Source organism: Tachyglossus aculeatus, chromosome 8 (genome assembly GCF_015852505.1).
Source record: "Tachyglossus aculeatus isolate mTacAcu1 chromosome 8, mTacAcu1.pri, whole genome shotgun sequence".
NCBI classification, from domain to species: domain Eukaryota; kingdom Metazoa; phylum Chordata; class Mammalia; order Monotremata; family Tachyglossidae; genus Tachyglossus; species Tachyglossus aculeatus.
In genome coordinates, this window is record NC_052073.1 from 15874857 (window position 1) to 15891708 (window position 16852).

The following is a 16852-nucleotide window of genomic DNA, read 5'->3' on the forward strand; positions in this document are numbered from 1 at the left end:
CCCCCCTTCCTTTTTATGATGGGGATTTTGTTTTTTTCCGTATCATATGGGCCACACATGCCTGTGTCGGGGACCATGATGATACATGTGACTGTGAAATATTTTCAAAAAGAGAAATGTGCTTATTTTGTGGTCTTATGGCTTTTATGCCTCTGAAGCGTAAGACTTAGGTGGGGGTGGGAAAGAAGCAGGCTAATTGCATTTAACTTTTCCGAGCTGACTACCGGAGTGTGGTCCTGGCATTTTCTAAAGTAGTCCATCTATTGCTGCTCCAGCCCCAATCAGTATGGCCTCCATGTGGAGTAAGCCAAATGCCAACCTGCCATGAATATGGAAAATAGGTGAGACAGTTCAGGAAAGCTAACACAGGGTCCCATGCTCACGATAACTGAGCAACAGCTGGGCTCTCCTGCAGGGCCTGCTGCCAGTCCACTGCACAAGTGGGTACAGTACCAAAAGTTCCTTTATCTACAGTAAAATAGCCTGTTTTCAGTCACTGGGCAGAGAAAGACATTAAGCCTTAAATGAGACTTGGCTGAACCAACTTTCAGAAATCTCCATCAAGATAAGGAAATTGCAAGACCATACCTGGCTCTTCCAAAGATCCTGTTTTTTACTCTTTTTCAAGGAAGAAAAAAAAGTGACTCTTCCTTTTGTTACATCGTTTAATATCCTTGATGCATGCAGCAATAAGCAAGAGTTTGGTTTTATAGTGAAAGAAGGGCATATGTTAAAAAAAAAAAAAAAGGAAAAAAGGCAGGTGTATGGTAATGGAAGGTATTTTCCCCCCATCACAGAACTGTAAAGCCCTCATTGGTCAGAGTTCACTTTTGGCTTCTGCCAGCAGCTTTGAAACAAGGAATGGGGATCGTCACCCTACCCAGCTTTGTTCTTGGGTGGCTGGAGACCAGGAGAGTTCTGAGATGAAAGCCCACACTGCTCACTGCTGAGTGACATGGAGATTGCTTCATTTTAAATTAATTTAGTTTCCTCCAGTTGTCTTCACTGGGAACTGGAAGACAAAGGAAACCCAGCTAAAAATGCCAACGCTCGTGTCATCTGGCTCTGCCTCTGAGTTCTCCCTGACCCGCCTGGCTTCTCCCCATCCCTTTCCCTTGCCTCCACTCACCGTCTGGTTGCTTGGGTGACTCCTGAGGCTCCCGGGTCCACTTGATCATGGTCTCAGGGGAGCGGTATAGGAAGATAAGCTTGGAGAAGAGCTGTTCCTCCAGCTCCAGCTCCCCCATCTCCCGGACCAGGAAGATGTCAGTGCAGAGATTGAGCACCCGGTCCACATTGGGCAGCTCCTCGTACATAATGGAGCGGGGGATGCCATTGAAGTACTCTCGGATGAACTTGGCCACAACCATGACGACGGAGACATAGAGCCCGGTGATGCTATGGAAAGGAGAGGCGGAGACAAGATGGGTTGTTTTGAATTTTTAGCCATTTAGCTTGTAAAACACCATGCCTGGGAAGGTTTCACTGAAAGCGAGGGAGGATGACCTTAACAATAATAGGATAATTTGCATTTTTAAAGCATTGTTCTGCCAAAGACCTTGTGCTTTGAGAGTGTGTGTTGGGAAGGGGTGTTTTATAGGCACAATTATCCCCATCACAAAAATGGACCAAACAGGGCCTGGAGTGAATAAGTGACTAGCCTCCACAATAACTCAGTTCACCTGGTTCTCCCATTATCCTTCTGCTCCTAACAACACTTTTCTCACCTGATGGCCTTGCTCTTAGAAATTCAGGGTTCCATTTTTTGCAGGGGGGGTGGCAGTGTATCCATCCATCCTATATCTCTACATGTATAGAGAGGGGGAAATGGAGGAGATTGTCCATTGCTTTGTGGAGAAGGTGCTGCATTCCTACTGTGGCAAAAAGGGTCACAGAGGGGTTTAAACCCACTCAAATGATACCTGTTTTAAAACAGGATAGTAAGGATGCAATGAAGAAGGAGTGGCCAGTGATATTTTCTGTCAATGATCCTTCAAGGACGAGTTGATTTTTCAGCTTGTGGCTTTCTGAATGTTGGTTCTCTTTCTGTGAGCAACTTTTGGCCATTTCACTACTCACTAAGCTCTGGGGTGGCAGGAAACTTCCACTCGTGAAAGATTTGGAGGGGCAGAAGAGTGGAGCTATCATCAATTCTCCTGTATCCACAAGTGGATTATCCATTTTGTGAACTATCTATAGTAGAATTAAGCTTTCACTAGATTAAGCCTGCCTTCCCTGTTTTGTATTATCCAAACCACCCTTCCAGCCTCACAGAAAATTAGTAGTTCAAATGAATTTAGCTTTGGCTTTTTACCTAGGGACTCCTGTCTTCTGTTCCCACAGGAAAGTGGGAGTGACTGGCCCTCCTCTGCTTGGATTTCTTACCCGTATCCTGCGAGGAAGCCCATGCTTTGGGGGGTGACTTTGTCGTTGTAGATCATGAGCTCCAGGTTCTTGGCACAGCCCTTGTTCTTAGCACAGCTAGGTCTCCATTCCTGAATCACCCACCACTCGGTCTCTTTGGAAGGGTCCGATGACACGTTGCCTGGAAGCCGCTGAAGCCAGACAGTGACGTTGCGATAGAAGGCCAGCCTGTCAATATCCTGGGGTCGCCTTGAATGAACTAAGTGGGATAAAGAAGGAGATGAGGCTGTGATCCATTCACCTGTGGGCAGGGTTCGAGGCACAGGGCCTCTTGCGATTGGCCTCGGCCACCCGGGGTCATGAAGAGTTTGTTTCCAAAGCTCAATCTCACGTTCAGCCTGAGATAGAGCTGTTAAGGTCTGCAGGCCCAGAAACTTTTCTGCAAGTTTGTAGGAGTTAAATCTGGGCCTACGGATAAGCCACCCCACTTCCTTATACCTCCAACGGAAACAACACAGAACCACATTTCCCTTTTTTTTTTTTCACATCAACCACTGCTTATTTTATCATCTCCCTGAATTTGGGCAGTGAGGAAGGGCAGGAGTTCTTAATCATCCCAGTTTTACAGATGGAGAAATTCGGCGGGGAGACACAAGAAAGAGGTTCAGAAGCTGTCACCTCCTCCCTAGGGCATTTGCTCTCCGCACCACACCGGCCTCCGGAGTGGCACGGTTGCGGCAGTCTCCAGCCCGGGGATCTTTTTGGACAGGGCCACAGTCCTTCCCCACTAGATGAAGAGAGGCAGGTCTCTGAAAGGGGTCCCACAGTCGCAGGGTGGAAAGTGGATTGAGGCAACATGCAGCATAGGGCTGTACATCCTTACCGGTTTCTAACCGTTTTGCAATTTTAGCTTCCGTTCCAGCTGTTGTCCTGAGGCCTTTTGGTATTAAACCTGGAAGAATTCTTTAAAAATAAGTAATTAGGGTGAGGTTTTTAGAACTCCTTTGGAGCCTGATTAAAACGCAAAGCACAGGGTGTAACTGAATTGATACAAATTAAGCCTACTGGACATTTACCAAAACGAGGACCAAAAAATCACAACACAAGGTAGAGAAATCAGCCAGCTTTACACAGTATTTGAGGAATATTTAACTCCTTAGAAGATAAATAATTAAGATTATGCAGGTTCAAATAGGCCCACTGATGGTGTAGACAGGGCAGAATGTCTGTTGGGGGATATTAAGCTTCCACCTAACCGTGGTCCCTTTTGAAAATAGATCTATCTTGCAGAAATGTTTTCCAGTGGCCAGACCAAGCTCCAGCCCGTGTACCCCTCATATCTTCACAGTAAAAGAAGGGGAGGGTGGTAAATGCAGTTTCACACAAGGCTGGAGATTTTCTAAATTTTAAAATATTTTTGTGGGTTTTTTTCATGCCATAAAGCAGCCTTTACGATGTTTAAAAATATTGCTCTTTCTGGCTCTCCGTGCTAGTTTTTTGGTTTAGGGTGGGCAAAGTTGGGGGTGGTGGGGGAGAGGAAGGTGACTACAGATGTAGGACCCGCCCACAATGGCAGTCTGCTAATTGAGGAAGGTTCTCCCCTTAGTAGATGGACCCTTGAATTGTAACAGTGCTCTCACAGTAAAATGACATAGCAGAGACACCCAATAATGACAATCACTTGGAACTATACCCCTTCGAGCACTTGATCCTCAGCCCTACAGCACTTCTTTATAAAACCACAATTTATATTAATGTCTCTATCCCCATCGAGACTGTACACTCCTTGTAGGCAGGGAACATTACCAACTCTTTTGTATTGTACTCTGCACACAGTAAGCACTCAAATACCAGTGTGAAAATAATGGCTCAATGAGCTATAATGTTATACGGCACAGAGAGAAATTTAAAATACCTACAATGGTTCTTTCCTGACATGGGTCAGCATTTCGACAATCTCATCTCTCAGTTTCTTATCTTGGTAGCACACCGTGTACTTGCCCGATGCTTCCACGTTCTCGACCAGAGCCACATCCCTGAGAGAGGGGAAATAAGTCAGGAACAGAAGAGCCGTAAACAACTGAAGGAAAAGGTTTGAGTGGGATGGGTTGCACCCGCCAGCTCCTTGTTTCTGCTAATTGTCCCGTCCCCCTGCTACCTGTGGCTGCCCTTGAATTTGCACTTCATTCAGCCCATCCTCAGCCCTACAGCACTTATGTCCACATCTGTAATTTGTATTAATGTCTGTCTTCCCCCTCTAGACTGTAAGTTCCTGTGGGCAGGGAATGTGCCTGCCAATGAGAAGCAGCATAGCCTAGTGGATAGAGAGTGGTTCTGGGAGTCAGGGACCTGGGTTCTAATCCCAGCTCTGTGACATGTCTGCTTTGTGACCTTGGTCAAGTTACTTAACTTCTCTGTGCCTCGGTTTCCTCACCTGTAAATATGAGAATATGAGCCCTATATGGGACAGGGACTATGTCCAAACTGATTACTTTGTATCTACTCCGGTGCCTAGCACAATGCCTGCCACATAGTAAGCGCTTAAATACCATAAAAAAACTTGTTATTTTGTACTCTCCCAAGCACTTAGAACAGTGCTCTGCACATAGTAAGCACTCAATAAATATGATTAATTGACTGACTGGATCCAAAACAGATCCACCCCAGTTTTTATTCCAGAAGCTAGACCCTAAAGAGTTCCAGAGCTGGGCAAGGATGGGTGGGGAAGAGAAGAGGACAAGAATTGAGCTGAGTTTGTGAAAGGGAATTCCTGATAGTTTAGACAGGCTTCCTGATTCAAACAGCATAATGCTCTCTTTTCCTAAAAAGAAGCTCTAAGATGAGAGGATTGCAAGCTTCTACCACAGCAGTGTCCATGTGTAGCCTTCCCACTGAGAATATTCTACTACTGCATCTGACTAGCATGGATAGGATTCTGAACTGGAGGACTGAATAATCCATACATAAAGAACTTTAAAGAACCCTCTAGTCACTAATGATGATGGGGCAACCAGTGGCAAAAAATGACCAGACTTTTGGCGCAGTTGTTCTGTTTGGGAAAATAAAAAGATGTTCTCCACTTTCTCCTCTGTTAACTTTGCTCTGAAAATTATTTTTGAAAAGTTCAAAAGGGCAAGCTAAAAAAATCCTTCCCCACCTTCCCTATTTGGCAAACAAACTACACAATGTGGTTTTACCGTCTGGAAGAATTAATTTGAGAGTCCATAGACAATTCTAGTGGGGCCACTCAGCCGTTTCCCCCAAAATGCCAAACCCCACACTCTTTGCCTGCAGACACCCTTCGTAGCTGGGACTAACAAACAATCGTCCCTATTCTGCTCTCACAGTGGTCGTAACATAGTATTTTTACAAGCCTGATGGGAAGGCCATGTTTCTGAGGGACTCTGAGACCCAAGAGCATGCTTGTGCAGGGTTTTTTTGTAACCTCTGAATGGTCCAGAAGAAAGTAACATAGATAGATGAAGCATTGGAGAGCTCAGCGATCATGGCTTCCCGGTTGGCCGGGCTGATGCTCCACAGCAGGCTGGCATTCCCTTTGATCTTTGCAACAACGATGTCCTCCGGCTCATAGTTCATTATAAACTGCAATGCTTCCTTAGGAGAAGCCAGGGTGAGGGTGAAAAGGAAGAATGAAGAGACCAAAATGTGAAATTGTATATAGCTGATCTGAAAACCTGTTTCCCTCACTTCCCAGAGTACTCCCCAGAGGAAAGCACAAAAGGCTCCCACAGCTGTCTAGCATGGGCAGCCCTGGGCCTGCTCAACAACTCAAGGCCGGACAATCCGTCCTACCGACCTAGACAACATCTTTGCGGACTTAGTGATACTCACTGGATGAAGGGCATAGCGAAGTGTCAACTCATCATAGGCTGAAGAAGAGAGGGGAGCCAAATTCTGCTGTTGAGAACTCATAGTAAACAGAGACTACAAGAGAAATGAGAGAAATATTACAATCCTGCTTCTCAGTAGAGCAGATATTTCAGGCTTCCCAGCCAAGATTAGAAAGAAATCCAGACCATATCAGAGCAACAGATTCGATCAGAAAGGGGCCAGGTCTCATGGAGTGTTGCCAGGCAGTAGAGGCCCCCCTGGGAGTGCAGGTCAGCCTGCAGATTCCCTGTGATATGAGCCAGAGCAGCTCGGGAGTCATTCTAAGGGGCTGGACCCCTGGAATCTGAGAAGTAGGTCATGCTGCACTGGTACCTTGAGAAAACTGGGGGTTTGGATTTGTCTTTTCTAGTTTCCTCTGCAACTAGTTTTGTGTTTTCCCTTGACTAGATATGTCAAATCTAGTCAGCATCTCTACTCTGAATAGGAGCCCCACCCACCCACCCAATTCCACCTCCCTTTCTTTAGAGGGGGATGGGGGCAGGGGGACTGGAGGGGAAGGTCAATGGGCCATTTTCTCAAATGCGAGCTTCCTCCCCACCAAAGACCTGACCCCCCAGGTGGCATGGCTCTATGTCTCTGTGGTCTGGGGACACATTAAACAGGGAACAAAGCCCTGACAGCTATTTTACAGAAATGAGACAGTGACTTTCCAGCTCCTTGGGGCTTGGACTGGCAGAAGTTAGAACTTCTATCATCATGAATGAACATGCATGGGCACGCGCGCGCACACACACACACACACACACACACACACACACACACACACACACAGTTCACCCTCCTCCCCTCTCATTACCTCGTAACCACTGATTGTAATTTTGACCGAGATACCCAGCGGTTGATTTGTCAATCCTCCCACAGCCTTTAACAGCGACATAAAAACCATAGGAAACCACATGAAGAAAATCAAAGCAAATGAAATGACGCCCCCTATTCCGTATTTCACTATGGTCTTCTTCTTCTGTCCTGGTGGCTGAGGATATTTCTACAAAGAAGGAAGGGAAGAAAAAAAAGAGGTAAGACACAACCACCATAACTCTGGAGACCAGTAGCTAGTGATGATTACGCACGGGGAAATTAAGTGATGTGCCCAAGGTCACACTGCTGACGAGGTCAGAATGGCAGAGCCAAGATTAGAACATAGATCCTTCTGACTTCTGGGCCTATGCACTACCCACTAGTTCAATCTGCAAGCTGCTCAGGGTACTAAACCTCAGCAAATCCCAGATGGAAGCAGAGAGGACACTGTCTTTTAGATGAGTGAAAGGGGCAGGAAGACAAAACCCCATCCTAACCAGGATCGTGCCAAGGCTGCAATGAATGGGCATTGGCAGGGAGGGGAGGCTAAGAACTCGGCATGGAGGATTGGAGAGCCTAATTCTGAGTTCTGATTGAAAGGAATAACACAGGAGAGGTGAGTTGGGTGCCATGTTATGAGAAGTGATGGAGAGAGGGGCACCCACCACCCATGCTGAAGCTCATCCCATTCTCATCCCATCCCACAGAGAAGGGCAAGAAGAGGACTGCAGAGGGGCAGGGGAGGCAATTCCTTTCCCTGGAGTTGTGGGGAAGCCCAGGAGGCTCTGGTAAGAGCTCTTTGTCCTATCCAGAAATGACTAGGCATGGCACTGCCACCTCCTCCACCACCACCACCCTCCACCTCTATAGGCTACATAGTCTCTCTCTCTCTCACACACACACACACACACACATACGCAGCAAAAAACATAAAGATTCTCTCAGGCATTCTCATCAAGGGGTCTGCTCCTAAGACAGGGAGCAATCTAAAGCTTGTGGTCCAGGGAGGTGACTGCATTTGCCTCCCATGCTTCTCCCAGCACAGCTGGTCCTGTTGTGCCTCCAGGCCAGCACTTTGGAAACTCCAGTCGACCCCTTGGTAAACAGAAACCAGAGAGCCTGTGGAGCTGGACTACAGCCCTGCCGAAAGAAGCTGATGCTATGGTGGGGAGTAGGGAAGGGAGGAGAAAGTGCTGCAGAAGGGCTGATACCTACAAGGAACAGGTACGCCACTAGTTAACCTCACTAAATTATCTTCCCCCTATCCACTTTTCTTTTCTTATATGTATATATATATATATAAATTATTTTGTTAATAATAATAATAATAATAATGGCATTTATTAAGCGCTTACTATGTGCAAAGCACTGTTCTAAGCACTGGGGAGGCTACAAGGTGATCAGGTTGTCCCACGGGGGGCTCACAGTCTTCATCCCCATTTTCCAGATAATAATAATAATAATAATAATGGCATTTATTAAGCACTTACTATGTGCAAAGCACTGTTCTAAGCGCTGGGGAGGTTACAAGGTGATCAGGTTGTCCCACGGGGGGCTCACAGTCTTCATCCCCATTTTCCAGATAATAATAATAATAATAATGGCATTTATTAAGCATTTACTATGTGCAAAGCACTGTTCTAAGCGCTGGGGAGGTTACAAGGTGATCAGGTTGTCTCACAGGGTGCTCAGTCTTCATCCCCATTTTCCAGATAATAATAATAATAATGGCATTTATTAAGCGCTTACTATGTGCAAAGCACTGTTCTAAGCGCTGGGGAGGCTACAAGGTGATCAGGTTGTCCCACGGGGGGCTCACAGTCTTCATCCCCTTTTTCCGGATAATAATAATAATACTAATGATGGCATTTATTAAGCGCTTACTATGTGCAAAGCACTGTTCTAAGCACTGGGGAGGCTACAAGGTGATCAGGTGAATGTTCATCCCACTAGATCGTGAGCCTTGTGGTCAGGGCTCATGTCTTCCAACTGTGTTGAACTCTACCAAATACTTAGTACCCTGCTCTACCACTGATGCTTAATAAATTCTCCTGATAATTATAATAGTAATGATAATAATGATGGTATTTGTTAAGCACTTAGTATGTGCCAAGCCCTGTTCTAAGCCCTGGGGTAGATGCAAGGTAATCAGGTTGTCCCAAGTGGGGCTCACAGTCTCAATCCCCATTTTACAGATGAGGGAACTGAGGCACAGAGAAATGAAATGACTTGCCCCAAATCACATAGCTGATAAGTGGAAGAGGCGGGATTAGAACCCACATCCTCTGACTCCCAAGCCCATGCTCTTTCCACTAAGCCACGCTGATCCGTCAGCTGCTATCACTCACCTTCTCTGATTCCCTCCAGCACTTCATTATGAAAACATTAGCATACAGCTCTTCCAAAGAGATCCAGCTAGAGAGGCTGAGGGCTGTGTCAGTCCAGATCCAGTCCAAGACAGCTCGGAGCTCCAACAGGAAAGGCACAAAGCGAAAACTGGCATGAGAGAAAATACCCACAATCATCATTTGAATTCTTCCCAAATAGCTTGCAATCTATTTGTCAGATTACGGGGAGGGTGAGGGGAGGTATGGGCAGGGGAAGCAGGGTGAGTGAGGAGTTGGGGGAGAGAGATGTGTTCATCTGAGCATATTCATGAAGGGGAAAAGGAGAATGAGAGGGAAAACGAGCTATGGAGAAGCATAAAGTTATCTTGCTACTACCTGGAGAGGAACCATCTTTGTTTCCTTTGTAAATAGAAAGTTTGGACACACACACATTGGCTCCCCTAGAAATTTTGTGCGAGGGGTTCACTCCTCAGCAAATGGTTCCATTGGAACAGACTGGGAGCAGTGGGAGGCCAGGTCCTGATGCTTCTGACATTTCAAAGGTGTCAAAGCACTGAGATTCTCAGGGAGATTAGCAACCAAGTAAAGCACCATGAAGGGCTGGAGTGGAATCCAGAGTTTTTGGCCAGCATCCTTTCCTCACTTACCCTTGGAACAAGAAGAGATTGGTGAGACTAAAACCTTTGGTCAGATAGTTGCCTAAGATCCGACTGGGGTAACCACATTTGATCTGATAGGCTGACAGACCGAAATAAATGCATTTTACAAAGTACCAAATCTGAACCACATAGTTGTGATTAAACCTCCTGCAAATGAAAAGAAAGAATAGTTGTCACTAATACTTTATAGTCATACTGATTACAGTAGTCAACATTCACTTATTCAAAAGTATGTCCCATCAGGCCGCATTATCTCAATAGGCACTGAACCCCCAAATGGAAAGAGGTGTTTGGAAATGGTCTGTCTCTCTTCAAACTAGTATCATCAAGGGGTGGACTCCAGTCTTGCATTGCAAAAACAAATGAAAACTGTAGAAAACTGTGGAAAATGGCCTCAATATGAAACATAGGAGACAAAGCAAAGAGAAGATGCCCAGAAAGAAGAACAGTACTTAGAGAAAGTGAGCCAATTACAGAGTTGACAGTTCAGCACTGAGTGAACAAAGACATCTTGGAGCAGGACAGCTCATGGGAGAGGGGCAGGCATCCCTTCCTCAGGAGATATTTTTCCCTCTTCTGAGTAAGTACTGGCTTCACAATCCAACAGTCACTTCCAGGACACAGAACTAAGTACTTTGCACACAGAAAGCACTTAAGAAATACTATTACACTCCTCCTCCTCCTAAGGTGTTCAAATTTATTCCAATGCCCTGAATATCTAAGGGCTCTATGCTTACCTCTAAACCACAATGGCTCAGCTATCATAACCACAGCATGGCCCTACTGAGAGCTCACCTACTCCAGGAGGCCTTCCCAGACTGAGCCCCTTCCTTCCTCTCCCCCTTGTCCCCCTCTCCATCCCCCCCATCTTACCTCCTTCCCTTCCCCACTGCACCTGTATATATGTATATATGTTTGTACATATTTGTTACTCTATTTATTTATTTATTTTACTTGTACATATCTATTCTATTTGTTTTATTTTGTTAGTATGTTTGGTTTTGTTCTCTGTCTCCCCTTTTAGACTGTGAGCCCACTGTTGGGTAGGGACTGTATATGTTGCCAACTTGTACTTCCCAAGCGCTTAGTACAGTGCTCTGCACACAGTAAGCGCTCAATAAATACGATTGATGATGATGATGATGTGCCCCCGCCAAGACAGATAGTGAAGAGGAGGAGGAAAAACGTTTTTCCAAAGATCTGGCACGCTCATTGAACAGAATCGACAGCTGATTAGCTGACAGCCATGAGACAGGGCAATGCACACGAGAGGAAAATGCACCCAAGGAGCTGATGAGGTGAAATGTGGGGAGCCATTAGCAAAGGAGGTAGAAGAAGCATTTTTAAGAGTCAATGAGACACAACCTTAGATGAGGTTGCAATCAGAAATGGGTGGATCTTTTCAGGCAGAAACTTTGGGAAGATTGCAGTAACAAAAAGAAGAACTGAAAATAGTTTCAGGTACTAAAAATAGCAGATCTTTCAGCATAAAAAATGGCAAACTTCACAAGGGCGCAATGCAAAAAGGGCCATCTAGGTCTTCTAACTGGCGTCTGTATACATGGATGAAATCTCACTGTGGTCATGGGTTCTAATCTCGGCTCTGCCACTTGTCATCTGTGTGACTTTGGGCAAGTCACTTCCCTGTGCCGCAGTTACCTCATCTGTAAAATGGGGATTAAGACTGTGAGCCCCAAGTGAAACAACCTGATCACCTTGTTTCTACTCTGGTGCTTAGCACATAGTAAGCACTTAAACATCCATTATGATTATCATCTTCAAATAGAGTTGGCATGGGTGGATGTATGTAGGCATACAGGTGTCACAGTGATATTTCATAATTGAACACACACCCTCTAATTAACATTTATTAGATTTCACACCTCCTCTAGACCCAAGGGCAGGGGTTGTAATAATAATAGTGATGGCATTTGTTAAGCACTTACTATGTGCCATGTGCTGTACTAAGCACTGTGGGGAATACAAGGTAATCAGGTTGTCCCACATGGGGCTCAAAGTCTTAATCCCCATTTTACAGATGAGGTAACTGAAGCCCAGAGAAGTGAAGCAACTTGCCCAAGGTCACAGAGCAGACAAGTGGCAGAGCCAGGATTAGAACCCATGACCTCTGACTCCCAAGCCCGGGCTCTTTCCACTGAGCCACGCTGCTTCTCAATGGTATCTACCAACTCTATTGGTAGCGCTTAGTATGGTACTCAGTACAGAGAAAGGACTCAATAAATATGACTGATTTATTGCTGAGCCTTCAGAAGGCACACTGACATCCTTCATATAGTTTTCATTCAAAATGCTTCCTAAAAGACACATCCTGGTTCCATTCAGTGTACCTATTGAATCTGTTTTTTTATTTCATGATCCCAGAGGCTGCACTAATGAAAAATCCCTGACTGGAGAGCACTGCTCTGGACTTCCACTCTGCTCCCTCCCAGAGACTGAACTATTTTAAAGGACCTGTCAAAACGAGAACGGTCTGTGCTGAAGAAATAGCATAACACCAATCCTAACCACTTACAATGCATCACCCAGAAAAAAGAAACCTTCTCTCAACTCTCCACCTCTGAAAACTCATATGATAATTCCTCCTTTCTCAAAAGAGCAGAGTGCATTGTAAACAGGTCTTCCAACTATTATATTGGACTCTCCCAAATGCTTACAGTACTCTGCACCCAGTAGACAATAAATATGACATTGATTCCTATCAGATAAGGAGAGAAATGTCTGAGTTGATGGATTCCTAACTTAGGTATCACATTCTATTGCTGAATTTATTAACTAAAATGGGAGCAGGGAACATGACTGCCAACTCTTTTGTACTGTTCTCTCCTAAGCACTCAGTAGAGTGCTCTGCAAGTCCTGATACTTGAAACTTGCAAAATCTCAATGACAAATCAAGTCCTCGTAAGAGGTGTATCATGACTCCAAGGCAGCTTCTCAGACAGTACGTGTAATCAATCAATCAATCATATTTATTGAGCGCTTACTGTGTGCAGAGCACTGTACTAAGTGCTTGGGAAGTACAAGTCAGCAACACATAGAGACAGTCCCTACCCAACAGCGGGCTCACAGTCTAGAAGGGGGAGACAGAGAACAAAACCAAACACACTAACAAAATAAAATAAATAGAATAGATAGGTACAAGTAAGATAAATAAATAAATAGAGTACCATGCTAAAGCAAGCTCGTTGTGAGCAAGGAACATGTCTACTAGCTCTGTTATACTGTACTCTCCCAAGCACCTAGTACAAAATAGCACTCAAATATGGCTGATAAAAAGTCAAAGCTCATATATAAGAAGAGACTCCCAAGTATATTCCCCATGGTCCTTTGTGCAGTTATATTAAGAATTTACCATGAAAGGGCAAGGCAGTGTGACCTAGTGGAAGGAACTGGGTCTAGGAGTGAGGAGACCTAGGTTCTAGTTCGTTTCTCCACTGGCCTGCTGTGTGACATTGGGCAAGTCCCTTAACCTCACTTTGCCTCACTTTTCTCATCTGCACAATGGGAAAAAGACACCTGCTTTCCCTACCTCAGAGAGGAAAAAAGATACCTGTTTTCCCTACTTCAGAGACTAGGAGCCCCATGTCTGTCAGGGCTGTGTCAGATCCGCTGATCTTGTAACTACCTCAGTGCTGGGTAAGTGCTTTGAAAATTCCATAATAATGAATTTCACTGAAAATAGCCACTCACCCACTGGCCCAGGGTAAACAATAATTTAGGGTGGATGACTATTAAAGTTCCTATTTTCTCGGGAGGTGGCAGTCTGCTGAAAGTTCTGTATTTCATTTCCCAAGTCTACACACAGCATATTGGACTTCAAGGGTTAGGGCTTTTTGTTTCCTCGGAACTGAACATTTTTCCAAGACAATCAAAAGTATTTTTTGAGTATTTACTCTGTCCAAAGCCCAGTACTAATTGCTTAAGAGAGTACAACACATTTGTAATAATTGTGTAATTGTAGAAATATTGTTATTGGTAATACTAATAATGTTGGCATTTGTTAGGTGCTTACTATAATGCCAAGCATTGTACTAAGCACTGGGGTAGACACAAGATAACCTGGTTGGACACAGTCCCCGACCACTGCGGCTCACAGTCTAGGTAGGAAGGTTGAACAGGCATTGAATTCCCCATTTCACAGATGAGGAGCTGAGACGGAAAAGTAAAGTGACTTGCACAAGGTCACACAGCAGCCAAGTGACAGACCTGGGCTGAGAATTCAGGTCTCCTGACTCTCACACTCAGGCCCTTCCCACTAGGCAACACTGCTTCTGGTAGACATGATCACTACCCTCGAGAAGCTTCCACCCCACAAGACCACCACGATACCTTTCAGTGACCCCTGGCAAGATGAAGAATATCCAGAAGTGAATGGCAAAGACGAGGACAACTTGAAACACGCACTTCCCACACACGTTCTTCCTCAGGTAAAGGCCTCTGTCCACGATCATCGTGCCGAACTGGATCAGGATCATCGGCAAGAAGGCTTCAGGCAGGTGCTCCTCTGCGAGGGCCTCACTGAGGTCGGTGTTCTCAGAGTATCTCTGTGAAGAATGAAATGGCCAAAGGAAAAGTTAGATTCAATGGCAACTCAGTCCTTGAGGTAAATGTCTACCTTATTCCCTCTGCACCGCAAAGGGATCAAATTGCTAAAACTGAGAATTGAGTGTGACCCCTCGGACAGGCTGGCTTTTGCTTTAATTGCAAAATCCAGTCAGCAATAGGGGGCCGTTAGTCAACAAAACATGGTCTCTGCCTTTGGATAAAGGGGGAGGGCCCAAGGCACACCGATAAGAGGATGAGTGAACTGCTACTTTAATTGTTAAAAAAAAATGCTCCTCTCATAGGATATTGCTAAGTTCAAGCTGCGGTGATTTGTCTGGACTTGCTGCTACAAAACAAACAAAAATTACTTCATTCATTCAGTCGTATTTATTGAGCACTTTCTGTGTGCACAGCACTGTATTAAGTGCTTAGGAGGCTATAATATAGAAATAAACAGACACATTCCCTGCTCAGGAAGAGCTGACAGTGTAAAAGGAGAGACAGACAATACAAACAAATACAATCAATCAAGACAATCAAAAGTATTTTTTGAGTATTTACTCTGTGCAAGCCCAGTACTAATTGCTTAGGAGAGTACAACACATATATTGGACTTCCCAAGCTCCAGGAGGCCTTCCCAGACTGAGCCCCTTCCTTCCTCTCCCCCTCGTCCCCCTCTCCATCGCCCCCCATCTTACCTCCTTCCCTTCCCTACAGCACCTGTATATATGTTTGTACATATTTATTACTCTATTTATTTATTTATTTTACTTTTGCTTGTACATATCTATTCTATTTATTTTATTTTGTTAGTATGTTTGGTTTTGTTCTCTGTCTCCCCCTTTTAGACTGTGAGCCCGCTGTTGGGTAGGGACTGTCTCTATATGTTGCCAATTTGTACTTCCCAAGCGCTTAGTACAGTGCTGTGCACATAGTAAGCGCTCAATAAATACGATTGATGATGATGATATAATAATTGTGTAATTGTAGAAATATTGTTATTGGTAATACTAATAATGTTGGCATTTGTTAGGTGCTTACTATAAGTGCCTTGGGGCTGGGAAGGGGGAATGAATAAAGGGAGCAAGTCAGGGAGATGCAGAAGAGAGTGAGAGAAGAGGAAGGGAGGGCTTAGTCAGGGAAGGTCCCCCGGAGGAGATGGGCCTTCAATAAGGCTTTGATACCTAAACTTTTTTCTCCAAATAAGAATAATTTAAATGTCATAGGTGTCCCCAGATTGTTGGTATTTATCAGAAGACCCAGGGTGTGGGAGGAATGGGGAGCAGACTTGGCACGGGGACACCGCTAAACCCGCAGCCACAATCCCAGTTGAACAACTTGTGTCAGCAGAGGTCCCTGTCTCCCTTGAGCTACATGTGGCTAGTTGGCCTGGGTCACGGCTCAATATCAATCAATCAATCACTCAATCGTATTTATTGAGTGCTTACTGTGTGCAAAGCACTGTACTAAGCGCTTGGGAAGTACAAGTTGGCAACATATAGAGACAGTCCCTACCCAACAGTGGGCTCACAGTCTAAAAGACTGTGGTATCGTGGTGGTGTGGATTGGAATGAGGCTTCCCTATCCATTTAATTGGGGCAGGAATGGCAGAAGATCCAGGCTCATTTCCCTGGGCCTTGCTGGCACAGAGTTGGAGCCTAGGAGCCCAGAATGGGAACTTTCCTTGCTGGAGTTCTGCCCAGAGGTAAGGACAGTGATCTGCAAGGACATCTGACCCAGACCCACATTGCCAAGCCACCTGTAAAACAGAGTTATGCTTACCCCAAAAGCCCAGTAGCCAAAGATGACAATGACAAAATTGATTACTTCTACCAGAAACATCATTGCATAGGTATCACACACCGGACTATATTCTTGGTTAGTAATGTCATAGAAGAACTGCCGGAAAGGACGATAAATCTGAAGGGCACTAAGGAAGAAGAGATAAATGTAATCACAAACCACTTCTAAGTAACAGTCTAATGGCAGCCAGATGAATATGAGGGAGCATATCAGCTAAACAGCAGGCATAACATATCTAATAATCTAGATCACTAGAATCATAGCTAACCAAGATCTGCTCAATGATCCTGAGTTTTCTCAACAAAATGAAACAAGCCACAGACATTTTGCCTGGGAAGTAGAAAGCTGGAAAGTGTGACTGGTTTGCCTGCTTTATTTCCCTGCAAAGCTCAGAATCAAATTTTG

General features: G+C 45.0%; 1 protein-coding gene across 1 annotated transcript in view; it reads right to left on the reverse strand.

Moving 5' to 3' along the window:
* Window positions 1-728: 728 nt before the first annotated feature.
* LOC119931648 (piezo-type mechanosensitive ion channel component 2-like) overlaps window positions 729-16852 on the reverse strand; it is a 71503-nt gene continuing 55379 nt past the window's right edge. Inside the window, exons 41-52 of the mRNA XM_038750477.1 lie at window positions 16427-16574; window positions 14429-14643; window positions 10070-10228; window positions 9423-9570; window positions 7073-7261; window positions 6217-6309; window positions 5810-5979; window positions 4284-4400; window positions 3248-3327; window positions 2386-2623; window positions 1130-1398; window positions 729-1012 (exon numbers count right to left, since the gene is read on the reverse strand). Of these exons, the coding sequence (XP_038606405.1) occupies window positions 978-1012; window positions 1130-1398; window positions 2386-2623; window positions 3248-3327; window positions 4284-4400; window positions 5810-5979; window positions 6217-6309; window positions 7073-7261; window positions 9423-9570; window positions 10070-10228; window positions 14429-14643; window positions 16427-16574 (1861 nt within the window). The 3' untranslated portion in view covers window positions 729-977. The remainder of the gene's footprint in view (window positions 1013-1129; window positions 1399-2385; window positions 2624-3247; window positions 3328-4283; window positions 4401-5809; window positions 5980-6216; window positions 6310-7072; window positions 7262-9422; window positions 9571-10069; window positions 10229-14428; window positions 14644-16426; window positions 16575-16852) is intronic.